This window comes from Artemia sp. Qi Xiang Cuo, chromosome 8 (genome assembly GCF_049724085.1).
Source record: "Artemia sp. Qi Xiang Cuo chromosome 8, ASM4972408v1, whole genome shotgun sequence".
Taxonomy (NCBI): Eukaryota; Metazoa; Arthropoda; class Branchiopoda; order Anostraca; family Artemiidae; genus Artemia; species Artemia sp. Qi Xiang Cuo.
In genome coordinates this window covers 52263154-52276746 of record NC_142801.1, presented here as the reverse complement: position 1 = coordinate 52276746, position 13593 = coordinate 52263154, and the positions used below count along the sequence as shown (strand labels likewise).

General features: G+C 34.1%; 1 protein-coding gene across 1 annotated transcript in view; it reads right to left on the bottom strand.

Annotated features, from left to right (window-relative positions):
• Positions 1 to 13593, bottom strand: part of LOC148949544 (3-hydroxyanthranilate 3,4-dioxygenase-like) — an 88348-nt gene that overhangs the window by 56607 nt on the left and 18148 nt on the right. Inside the window, exon 2 of the mRNA XM_089093580.1 lies at positions 2462 to 2624. Coding sequence (XP_088949706.1) covers positions 2462 to 2624 — 163 coding nt within the window. The remainder of the gene's footprint in view (positions 1 to 2461; positions 2625 to 13593) is intronic.

Sequence of the window (13593 nt, the reverse complement as noted above, 5' to 3'; positions counted from 1 at the left end):
GTTTTAAGCTTGATTTTCATATTCAATCTAAGAATTACTCGATTTAGATCTATTTATACATTTATATTATTACCTGTTGTAAGTTGTGGCTATGATTGCTTATCTAATTTCTGTTCGTTTTTGGTTTCATTTATTCTTTAATTGTAATTTCTGGTCGTTTTGATTTTATATTTTATAAGGTATTTGCATCTGCTGAGCTAAAATTTAAAATGGCCTTTACTTTTCTTTAAAAAAATTATTTTTCGGAAAGTTTTTTTTTAATTAATAATAATCTTCCTTTTTAATAATAATAATCTTAATTAATAATCTTCCCATTTTCCGAAAGCTTCATGCTGGATACAAGTATGCTTAGACCTTTAGTAGAAATCTAGATTTCAAAAAATTAAATTAAGCTAATTTTGAATGTTTCTTGAATTGCTGGTTAACACTGTACAGGTTATCAGTGACACAGGTGAATTTTAAGTATACTTGAAACTCATATTAAAGTACTAGTTTCTTCTTCTACAAGTATCTCGAACTCTTTGGATGGAAGCTTTTGAGGCAATCTAAGCAGGGTTTCTCTTTTTCAGTAATTAATTAAAACAACTTTTTCCACAAAATAAGTTTTTCAAAGAAAAGAAAAGAACTTCATTAAACCAAAAATGAGCAAAAATAAAATCAAATAATCTACCAAGCATAAAACTACCACAAATCAGCGTAGATAAATAAATGAAACCCAAAACGAGCAGAAATTGCAATAAATAACCGAGTCACACTCAAAACAAGCAAAATTAACATGACTAGGGCTCAAAACCCCTATGTCTTCCCAATACCAGAACATAATTTGCACTTTGCTAAAAACATATAAATGTTTTTACTTTTATGACTTTGATAAATAAATAATATTAACATTTTGATTACTAAATATTAGTATATGTATATTAAAATGACAATGCAGATTCATTTGTATTTGAATTCATTTGTATTTGTATTCATTTGTATTTTCATCCTCAAAGATCTAATTTCTAAGACTTTTAACTCCGTTGAACAAAAAGGCTATCTCAAGCTTTTGATTGGATGTGGTTGGGGAAAAGGTAGGCGTGAGAGGGGGGTTAGTTGGCCTCCAATCATTTTCGACTATTAAAAAGGGCACTAGCCCTTTGAATTTCCAATCGAATGAGCCTTTTTTGAAGTTTCTAGGACAACGTTTTCTATAAAACAATATATGCCCCCAGGGCATAACTCACAACCCTGGCCCTGAGGGCTGTGGGGCAATGCCCTCATCAAAAATATAATTTCTATCTGGAAATCAACTACGCTGAACAAAATGGCTATCTAAAAATTTTGATTGAATGTGTTTGGGGAAATGGTGGATGTGGAAGGGGTGTTAGTTATCTTCCAATCACTTTTTACTGTTAAAATGTGCACTAGCCATTCCAATTTCCAATCGCATGAGCCCTTTACGAAGTTTCTACGACAACTCCTTCGATACGAAGTGCCCTGGTCTAAAGGAAAAAAAAATAAACAAATAAATAATACATTGTGCCAACATCGTTCTTTACTTAGGCAGCGCGATTGCGCTGCCTATGACTTAGGTATGTCAATGACTATAAAAGATGTAATTAAACCAGGAAGACATCATTTCTGGAAAACATGGTTAAGGGGACGATTTTCTCCAGATTCTAAAGCCCTTCAATTTGTTGTTTTAGCAGTTTTTTGTGAGTTTTTCTGATTGATTTTTGAAAACAATTTCTCAAACAATTTCCATTGTGAGGTCACAATAATTGGGCCCTTAATTGGGTCCTGGAATAAGCAAACACTTATATTTGGGGTGAGATGGGTGCTTCAATCTCTTTTCTTGCCATAAGTACCAGAATCCAATTTAGGCGATTACTTCAATATAAGAAATTCTAAGAATAAAGCTATCGACAGTAACAATATTAAAAAATGTGTTCAAAAACCATCTTGCTCTAGAAATAAGGACTCCAAAGATCTAGAACTAGGAAGACATAAGATCTGTGAAGAGCCTTGTAAAATTGGGTAGATTTTTTAAGCATAATTTATTTTTAAATTGAAATAAGGGATGAGCCGCACCACCACTTGAAAATAATCAGCTAAAATAACTGGAAAATAGGGTAAATTTTTTTTTTTTTTTAAGCATCAGACTTTGATAGCACCTTGCAATAGGCTTGTTGAGTTATGTCATGAATCAGTTGCTTCCAGCTCTTCCAAGTTTTTACCAAAGCGTAACTATACTTGATAAAAGAAGTGTGGATTGGATTACTCTATATATTGATATAGAAAAATGTTACTTATTTAGTAAAAGTAAATATCAACATTAAAAATAGAAAATAAATATTAAAAATGGAAAATACTAATTATTATAATTATTTAGTACAAGCAAAAGTTATACTAAAAATATATAGCTTTTTAGTATAAAACACAGAAATATCTGATTAAATACAGAGATAAATAAGCATACGTCTCCTTGTTTGATGGTAATTTTTCGATGTAAGTTGTTTTCCATAATGTATAGATCCATGTAGCCTTGTTTCATATAAAAGAACTGATCACAATTGGTTATACGATAGTCTTTTCCAATGCTTGGACCGCCGACACAGTAAACTTTTAGCTGTCCATTATACCTGAATAAAAAAAAACAATCAAAGCGGACGGCCCTCAGTATTTTATGTTTTATGCTGACATGGTTTTTTTTTCAAGGTGACGCTTGTACTGCAAAGGCTGAAAAAATAACACAAAATGGGTTTTAAAACCTTATGTAGACACTAATTTGCACCCTAAGATTTTCTACCAGTACTCTGCCTTTGCACCTTTTGCCAGATTCCTGTTACTACTGCAAAAACTAAAAACTACTATTTCAAATTTATCTCTTCAAAAGGCAAAAAACTATTAACCTAAACCCTGATTTGTCTATCTCAAACTTTGTGTCTGAATTTTAAACAGCGTTTAACTCGAGAAAATACAAATGTCTTAAAGAACTGGCTATTTAATCATGCGTAATTTTGATTTTATCAACAATTTTTACTTTAATATGGCCCAAACATTAAACTGAGGGTTAACAGAAAGTGACCTCTTTTGTTTATGCGCATAATTCAATAAATCCACTAGTTCATTTTAGGTGACAGATAAAAAGTAAAACCTTGTCAGAGGCAACGCTCTAGCGTTGCCTGCAGTATGGAGGGTGCTATGCGTATCCCCATTGTAATCTTCTCCACATAGTAAACTTTCAGGTGTACATTGTACCTGAATAAAAAGAAAATCAAAGCTGCCAGTGCTCAGTACCTTATGTTTTATGTCGTAGCATCACCATAGCCACGACTGTAAAATAGAAAGGCCAAGATTTATTAATGACATGTTTTTGTTTCCTCAGTCCTAATATCACACCTGTATTACAAATAAAAGCTGAGAAAATCAGACTTTGAAAGAAAAACAGGAAATGAAAAAAAGGCTGAAAAAACACACACACAGAACCCTACGGTACAGGTTTCAAGCTCCAATAAGGCAAAATGTGGAATTTTGTAATTTTTTTTTGCCAGAAGAAAGAGCACCGATTCGTGTTTATCTGTTTGTTTGTTTTGTTGTTGTTCTTTTGCCAGGGGGATCGTACCGAACTAATAGTCCGAGAAGATTAGGAGAGGGCTCATTTGAACGGAACTTAAAAGTTCTAGAGTTCTTTTTAAGTGACCCCAAAAATTGGAGGGCAATCATTCCCCTTTTTTCTTAACGTCTTTTGATCAAAATGTTGAGACATCCATTTTGTTCAGCATAGTTGAAATGTCCAATGACAATAACTCTTGGGATGATAAGGGCCCCCATAGCCCCTAAAGAAAGGACTGCAATTTATGAAATTTGCCCAATGTTTACATAAAGTATTTGTTACTGGGAAGTATACAGATGTATTTTTTGGATGGGGCGGAGTTTCAGAGGGAAAACTTTTCATACGGAGGGAAGTTACTGGGAGAGAGCTTTCCAAGGGAGATTTTACACATTGGAAATTCACCAGGATTCCTATACATAATTCTTTCTATTTGTCTTACTCTCTCTTTTAGCGACTCAATTTTACATGTGGAGATGTTCCGGGGAATTATCCTGGAAAAATTTTCAGCAGGGTTAGAACTGTCTGGGGGATTTTTCCGTTGGGGAGAATTTTCCCCCGGAAAAATTCTCCATCGAGAAATTTTCCGTGGGATAAACTTTCCATCGGGGGGGGGGGGGGGGTTGTGGAAAATTTTGACGGTGGAGGGGAATTTTCGCCATCATTTGAAAAATGATCTGAAAGTTAATAAGAAAAAAAACCTGTTTACAATTAAAAGTAGGCTAAGGAGAATTTTCCAGTTGGAACTTCCCGCAGGGAATTTTTCGAGGGGAATTTTAGTGACGATGGAATTGTCCATGGTGAATTTTCTGTGAAGGCGGGGGGGGGACTTACGTGGGAGGAACTTCCACTGAGGAATTTTTGTGGGGTGAGATGTTTTCATGGAGGAGGAGACAGATTTTCCCGGTATTTTTTGAAAAATGACCAGAAATTAAATTAAAAACAACAAGTTATTTCAACTGAAACTACTGAGCAACATTTAAACTTAAAACGAACTTAAAAAAGGAGTCCATTTTTTGTTAGTTAATTAAAACAGTAAGGTTTCTCAACTGAAAGTAAGGACTAAGGAGGAATGTTAAAACTTAAAACGAACAGAAATTGTTAGAGGTTTGCTTCTGACGAGATTTTACATTTTACCTGTCACCTAAAATGAACTAGTGGATTTATTGATTTACAACGCATAAGAAAGGAGGCCATTTTTTGCTAGTCAAATAAAAACAATAAGGTTTCTCAACTGACATTACTGAGGAACGTTAAAACTTAAAACGAACAGAAATTATTGCGCATATGAAGGGGCTTCCCCTCCTCAATACATTGCTCTTTACACTAAAGTTAGACTTTTTATCAGAATCCTTTAAGAACGACTCCTGAAACACAAATACTGCTTAATTAAAATAATAAGCTTTTTAAAGTACCAAACACTTTAGTGTAAAGAGCAAAGTATTGAGGAGGGGATGACCCCCTCATATTCGGAATAATTAGGACATAACACCTCTTTACACTCCTGCAGGAAAACCTGCTGGGCAAACCGTCCCGACGGCAGCTGCATCTGAGACTTCTACCTATTGGTGCCCTGACACTGTACCATCTTCAGAAAATTTTTCCGTGCTGGTGAGGCATCTGTTATAATGGTAAGATACATATTCCGTGACGAAGAGAGGCGCCAACTCAACTCTTCAGGCTTTAGCCAATTGGAAGGGTCTTGTCACTTCACTATTTGCAAATAGCACCTGTAAAAGTGGTACTTTGTGGCAACCAAAGTTGGCAGAAGCCGCTCTGCCTGAACGAAAGCATTTGCACTTGCAATCCGCATTGTAAATGCTCGTATCTTAAGATTCAGGATCGTCTCATTACTTTTCCCTTTGTATATGCGGTGAAAAGATTTCTCTCCAGCTTCGGCGATCTCCTGGTGGTTGGATCCTGGTGTCATGAAGATCTTGCAAGCATCCTTAAAAATCCCATCTTTAAGTGACAAAGGAACTACTCCTGGTTTCCTTACGCCGTGATGTCTAGATGCTGTATCGCAGACAGACATTGTGTGGCAAACGAGTAGATTTCAGCTGTGTGCCATTTTTCGTCATTTTTGTATCAGTGGAATAGTCAAGAACTACCACCGCCTGCCCGGCTGAAATGTCTTGTGACATAATCTACGAAAAATCCTCCCTCCTCAGGTATGTGGATCTGGAAGTCCACAGGATTTTTTTGACTAGCCAGCCACTGTCTAAAAATCTCTGAGAGGTTGGCAATGTCACTATGCCATTGAATCCTTCAATTTTCATCAGGGCATTTGTTAGAGATGCTTTGTTGGCTTTTCTCATCACCTCGAACGAACTAAAGAGCGATGGGTGAAAAGTGCGGAGCTTGAGCGAGGACAGACCTTCGTTCAAGTCACAACTACTGGTGCTAGCCACCCTGACTAGACCTTGGAAGATTAGAGCTGGATCGACCATTTCTCTCTCGCATAACTATCACCACAGATAACTTCTCTGCCATAGTTACAGCTTTCTCCTTTTTCCTGAAAATTTGGTGTAAAAAAAACTTTTGTGACAATTTCCCCGAGGTTTGACCATTTTCCCCCGTATCTTTCCTCCATTACAGCAATGGAAATGCATAGCCTAGAGATAAAAGGCTGGGACTAAGAAGTACGGGTAATCACTTCCCGTGAACTTTGTCTGGTACCAACCAGAGGCGTCAGTAGCCAAAATGTTTGAGGGGAGGCAATGCATTTCTGGCTGGTCATTTATACCGACTGATTTAAGTACAAATACTATTAAAATTACTTCATAAAAGAACCAATAAAAGCACATCCAAAAATTTTCCCTCGAAAAAAACACGACTAAATTTTTTTTGGTAGAAGCTTGAAACCTCCACAGTTGGGTTCTCCAATATTTTGTACCTAACGGTGTAATTTTTGCTACGATCACTTGACTTTCTGGGGGTATTTTCTTCGTTTTTCAAAAATCATGCAAATTTTCTCCGGCTCGTGGTCCCTGATAGGTAACATTAAACATAGTGAAATTAAATATTTGGAGTCAGCATAAAAAAATAAAATTTGGATGTATCAATCTGTCTCAAAATTCCTGTTTTTAGGGTTTTGGTCACTATTGGCCTGAACCACTCCTTACTTATAGTTCGTTACCACGAACTATTTGATCATACATAATTTATTCTGCATGTATTTAGGGGTCCCATTGCAACTGAGCCCCCGTATAACTGAACCCAAAGCAACCGAGCCCCTGTAACTGAACCTTCTTGCAACTGAACCCCCGTGCAACTAAATCCCCGTGCTAATGAACCCCCGTACAACTGAACCTCCATGCAATTAAACCCCATTTAACTGAACCCTCGTGCAACTAAACCCCCGTACTCACTTTTTCAGTATTCTAAAAATATGAGGTAATATCAAACAGTTCGTGGTAACGGAATGTAAGTAAGGAGTGACCCGGGTCAATGGTAACCGAAACTCTAAAAAATAGAATTTTGATACCAAGAGATACATGAAAAGAATCAGATTTTAATTCTGATTTCAAATATGTAAGTTTCATAAAGTTTAATCCTACCCATCAAAAGTTACGCGCCTGAGAAAATTTGGCTGATTTTCGAAAAAAGGGGGAAATACCCCCTAAAAGTGATAGAACCTTAATGAAAATCCTACCATCATATTCAGCGTATCAGAGAAACCTACTGTAGGGGTTTCAAGCTCCTATCTACAAAAATGTGGAATTTTCCATTTTTTGCCAGAAGAAACATCACGGATGCGTGTTTATTTGTTTTTTTGTTGTTGTTTTTTTTCCCCCGGGGTAATTGTATTGACCCAGTGGTCCTAGAATATCGTAAGAGGGCTCATTGGAACGGAAATTAAAAGTTCTAGTGCCCTTTTTAAGCGACCAAAAAAATGGAGGGAAACTAGGCCCCCTCCCACACTCATTTTTTCTCAACGTCACCCAATTAAAATTTTGAGATAGCCATTTTGTTCAGCATATTCGAAAATAGAATAAATATGTCTTTTAGGATGACTTAATCCCCCACAGTTCCCAGGGGAAGGGCTGCAAGTTATGAACTTTGCCCATTGCTTAAATATTGTATTGGTTATTGGGACGTATCCAGACGTTTTCTGGAGGGGTTTTTTTCTGGTGGGGGGGGCTGGAGGAGTGGGTTACTCGGGAGAATCTTTCCGTGGAGTATGTTTCTTTGGGGTAAGGGACATTTCTATGAAGGGGTGCCGGATTTCCAAGCATTATTTAAGAAACGATCAGAAATTAAATATAAAAAAAACAAGTTTTTTCAGCTGAAAGTAAGAAGCAACATTCGAACTTAAAACGAGCAGAAATTATTACGTAAATGAGGGGGATATCCCCCAAGTCAATACCTCGCTCTTTACGCTACAGTTTTTTTTTAGTGCTTTCAAAAGAGCTATCTATTCTAATTAAACGGCCTTTGTGATTCGGGGGTTTGTGAATTAAACATTTTTTTAACTTTTAACGTAAAGAGTGTGGTATTGACTAAGGGGAGAACCCCCTCATATACGTAATAACATATACGTAATAATAATAAAAAAAAAAAAAAAAAAAAAAAAAAATAAAAAAAAACAAGCAATACGGCTTAATAGTAATTGAAACTTTTAAAAACGGAATTTTGAAGTCAATAAATTTATAAAAAGAATGGACTTATGATAATTATTATGAATACGCGTATTGCATTTAGTTTTAGTATTGCTCATCAAAGGCTTTGATACTGAGAAAATGTTTCCGATTTTTTAAAGAGGGGGGATGCATCCTCCTCAAATAAACAGTTCGATTGAAAATCCCACCGTCCGATATAGGGTATCAGACAACCCTTCATCATAAGTTTCATGCTTATTTCTGAAAATAACAGCAACTTTGTATTTTTTGCCAGAAGAAAAATATACGAATATAGTTAAAAAACCAAACCAAATTTAGAGACAGCCATTTAGCAAAAGAAAATAAAAATTTTTACGCAAATTTTGTTTACTTATTCAATGACGGTGAGCCAAAATAAAAGCTGCATTAACTAAAATACGATCAGATATTAAATTAAAAAAAACAAGTTTTTTAAACTGAAAGTAAGGAGCGACATTTAAAACTTATAACGAACAGAAATTATTCCGTATATGAAAGGGGCTGTCCCCTCAGCAACACCTCGCTCTTTGCGCTAAAGTTTGACTCTGTCTCAAAACTTTATTTTTTAAAACAATAAAAAGCTTTAGCGTAAAGAGCGAGGCGTTGAGGAGGGGACAGCCCCTTTCATATACGGAATAATTTCTGTTCGTTTTAAGTTTTAATGTCGCTCCTTACTTTCAGTTTAAAAAACTTGTTTTTTTTATTTAAGCATGGGATAAAACAGAAGTTGGAATCTATAAATGTTCTACCTTGTTGTAATTGTTTGTTATATACAATTAGGGATGACGTCACTTATTTCATCCGATTTTTGCAATTTTTCCAGTTGATAGTTATTATGCTATTTTAATTTATTAAGTGATTTTTGTGCGTTGCCAGTTTTTAGTTTTAGTAGTAAGCCTGTCATGATTATTTATAAAAAAAGCTCTGTTTTGTTGTTACAAAAAAAAAAAAAAAAAAAAAAAAAAAAAAAAAAAATGGACGCCACAAACCATTAAAGCAGAAAGCATTAAAGATTCTCTTGGCCCTGATCAAGTGTTTTCAATTTTCTTTATTTTTTTTATTTTCACTGTGTGAGATTTTCTGGGCTCGTAGTTCGATAGCGTTTGGATTGAAAAAGGTTAATCACCTGTTTGACGGAGAGGCCAGATACAAGAAATTCTCATTTTATATGAATTTTTGGTATGAATTTTTTCAGATAAATCAGACATTTCCTGAGCGTTGAACAGTATTCATCTTTGTTGGAAATATCTGAAGTTTATGAAATTAGATAACGAAATGGGGTCACGATTTCAGACTCATTTAAAGACTTGTGTTCTGATTTCTAGCTGCTGTGAAAAAAGTGGTCACACTTACTATAAAATTTTCAAGCAAACTAGTGAAAAAATGAAAATTTTTGTATCAAAAATTGATACGATTTTTGAGAATTTGAAAATTCGAAAAATTGATTTTCTTCCTCAGTTGGTTGTCTTCTTCGAAGTCCCCTAGGTTCAATTTATTCACGCTGAAAGTTAATTATCAATCGGAGAAAAACATATTTTGGTCCATTTCGGGTTGTCAAGAACCGATGCAGCAAAATTAATTTAAAGTTTTTGGTTAATATATTACGTGCGCTTTCTTTAAATTAATTGAAGAGATTTTTCCGATTTTAATTTTTAATAAATGAAACCCAAAGACCATAACGATAAACGATAGAACATATGGCAGTTTTGTGGGCTTAGGGGAAAACAGGAAACGGGGGGCTATGGGGAGTTCTTGTCATCCCTGGAAGAGTAGTTATTTGAATTTGTGACTATTTTGAACAAGATAGCTATACCAAAAGTTTGATCAGATGTCTTTGAGGATGTTGCAGTTAAAAGGTGCATGGAAGGGACATTGGTTGCTCTCCGACCATTTTTCAATATTCCCCTCAACATGCCCTGAAGGTTTAAACATTGCTATCTCAAAATTTTGATCGAACGCATCTGGGGAAAAAGGGCTTGGGAGGGTGATTGCTCTCCGATCACTTTTGACTCTTATTAAATAAAAAACAAATTTGTTCTAACTGAAAGTAAGGAGCAACATTAAAACTTAAAACGAACAGAAATTATTCCGTATATGAAAGGGGCTGTTCCCTCCTCAACGCCCCGCTCTTTACGCTAAAGTTTGACTTTTTCTCACAACTTCACTTTTTAAAACAATAAAAAACTTTAGCGTAAAGAGCGAGGCGTTGAGGAGGGGACAGCCCCTTTCATATACAGAATAATTTCTGTTCGTTTTAAGTTTTAATGTCACTCCTTAATTTCAGTTAAAAAAAACTTGTTTTTTTAATTTAATGTTTGAACATTCTTGATATAATGCAGATTTTGATTTTGGCTCACCGTACATGAATAATTAAAACCAAATTCTGCATACTAATTTTAATTTTATCTTGTTAAATTTGCTTTCTCGGAAGTTGTTTAATTTTATTTACGAACGATTTTACTATTAATAAATATAAGTAACTTGCGAATTAACTTACATAACGAATTTCTATATTCATATATTTTTAATACGTATATTAGGGGGTTCATCCCCTAGTCAATAGTAGTAATGCATCTATTGAAATGAACCTTTACAAGAAAACCTACGCCTGAGGCAGGTCAGTGTCACGTGCACATTTTAAAAAGTGTGCAAACCTTTTATACCCACACCTGTTCCATTTCTTTGAAGTATATGCTATCAGACTGGTTTTTCTGATTTTTTGGACAATTACCTTAACTCGAGAGTAGTTTGTTATTTATGTGTCGTTGCTAATTAAAAAATTAGATGCTACAATCAGAATTGTTAGATTGACATTTGCAAAAGGGGATAACGGATTCACGAATGGGACTGTAAGAACGATCTTATTTTAATAATAGTGGAAAAACAAACCTAGATAACATTTGCGAATTGGATCGTATAACGATGGAGAAAAAGTGTTAAAGTGATTAGCAGTCAAGGTAACCCTGAAGAGCAAGTTAATTCATACCTTGATTATTATAAATTTGGAATAATATCAATCAATGGAAATGGTTAACGATGATAAAATGGTCTTATGACTTGACCTAGATTTACTTCTTCGATGTGTTCTGTATAATACACAAGTGGCGTTTGAACAGTGTTGTCAGTTTAAAATAGATTCTAACGTTATAGTATACTAAAAAGTTGATACTAAGAGAGATGTAGATAGCAAGAAAAGAATTTTAATAATGAAATTCAGAACAAACCTTAGAAATCCTTGCAAATCAAGTAGTAAGGTGTAGTTACGTGCGAGGTTACGTACGCTCACGTATCCTCGTCTAAATTAACCTTAAAAAATGAAATAAAGCTATGTCGACTTTGCATATTTTATTCAACATATCCGACAAAGGATGCTGAGCGGGTGTGCTGCCATCTATAACCGGTCTAACCTAAATTCAATGTAACGACGCATGAAGTCAAAATGAATAGAACTTGGATTTTATGACTGTTATGTGATGTATCCGATAAAAACTTTGAAAACGAATTTATTCTTTCTGGTACTTAGATTTTGTCAATTTTATCCGATATACCTGACATGTGATGTTGATAATGCATTTAAGGAATATTGATAAAGTATTTATTCACTCTGATACATAGATTTTGTCAATTTTATCCCGTGTATCTGAGAAAGGGATTTTGATATAGAATTTAATAACTCTGATACTTATATTTTGTCAAGTTTATCCCAAGTATTCGAGAAAGGGATGTTGATATAGAATTTAATCAATCTGATACTTAGATTTTGTCAATTTTATCCGATATAGCCAACAAATGATGTTGATAATGCATTTCAAGGATGTTGACAAAGCATTTATTCCCTCTGATACTTAGATTTTGTCAATTTTATCCCAGGTATCCGAGAAACGGATGTCGATATGGAATTTAATCACTCTGATACTTAGATTTTGTCAGTTTTATCCGACATATCCGACGAAGGATGTTGATAATGAATTTATTCACTCTGATACTTAGATTTTGTCAATTTTATCCCATGTATCCGAATAAGGGATGTTGATATAGAATTTAATAACTCTGATACTTAGATTCTGTCAATTTTATCCAACATATCCGACAAATGATGTTGTTAAAGCATTTATTCATTCTGATATTTAGATTTTGTCAATTTTATTCAACATATCCGACAAAGGATGCTTAAAAAAGCATTTATTCACTCTGATATTTAGATTTTGTTAATCATAATTGTTGTAACGGATAAAAGATGTTGATAAAAAATAAATTATTCACTCTGATACTTAGATTTTATAAATTTTATCCCATGTACCCGAAAAAGGGATGTTGATATAGAATTTAATCAATCTGATACTTAGATTCTGTGAATTTTATCCGATATAGTTGACAAATGATGTTGATAATGCATTTAAAGGATATTGATAAAGCATTTATTCACTCTGATACTTAGATTTTGTCAATTTTATTCGATGTAACTGGCAAAGGAAGTTGACAAAAAAAAATATTCACTCTAACACTTATATTTTGTCAATTTTAATCTATGTATCCGAGAAAAGGTTGTTGGTATAGAATTTAATCACTCTGATACTTAGATTTTGTCAATTTTATCCGACATATCCGATAAAGGATGTTGTTAAAGCATTTATCCATTCTGATATTTATATGTTGTACATTTTTATTTGATGTATCAGACAAAGGATGTTGATAAAAAAAAATTCATTCCCTCTGACACTTAGATTCTGTCAATTTTATTCGATATATCTGGCAGAGGATGTTGATCAAAAAATTATTCACTCTGATACTTGGATTTTGTCAATTTTATCCGAAATATCCGATAAAGGATATTGTTATAGCATTTATTCATTCTGAAATTTAGATTTTGTCAAATTTATCCGACGTATCCGACAAAGGATGTTGATAATGAATTTATTCATTCTGAAATTTAGATTTTGTCAATTTTATCCTATGTATCGGAGAAAAGGATGTTGATAAAGAAAATTTATTCACTCTGACGCTTAGACTCTGTCAATTTTATCCTATTTATCCGAGAAAAGGATGTTGATATAGAATTTAGTCACTCTGATACTTATATTTTGTCAATTTTATCCGAAATATCCGATAAAGGATGTTGTTAAAGCATTTATTTATTCTGAAATTTAGATTTTGTCAATTTTATTTGATGTATCTGACAAAGGATGTTGATAAAAAAAATTTATTCACTCTGACACTTATAGATAGATAGATAGATAATTTTATTCACCCACTCGATACAAAACCACAAATGGCACGAATGGAGTATAAAGAAGAAGAGAGAAAAAAAAAAAACACTTAACTGCAAAAACAAAAACAAACGTTACAATACACCGCCAA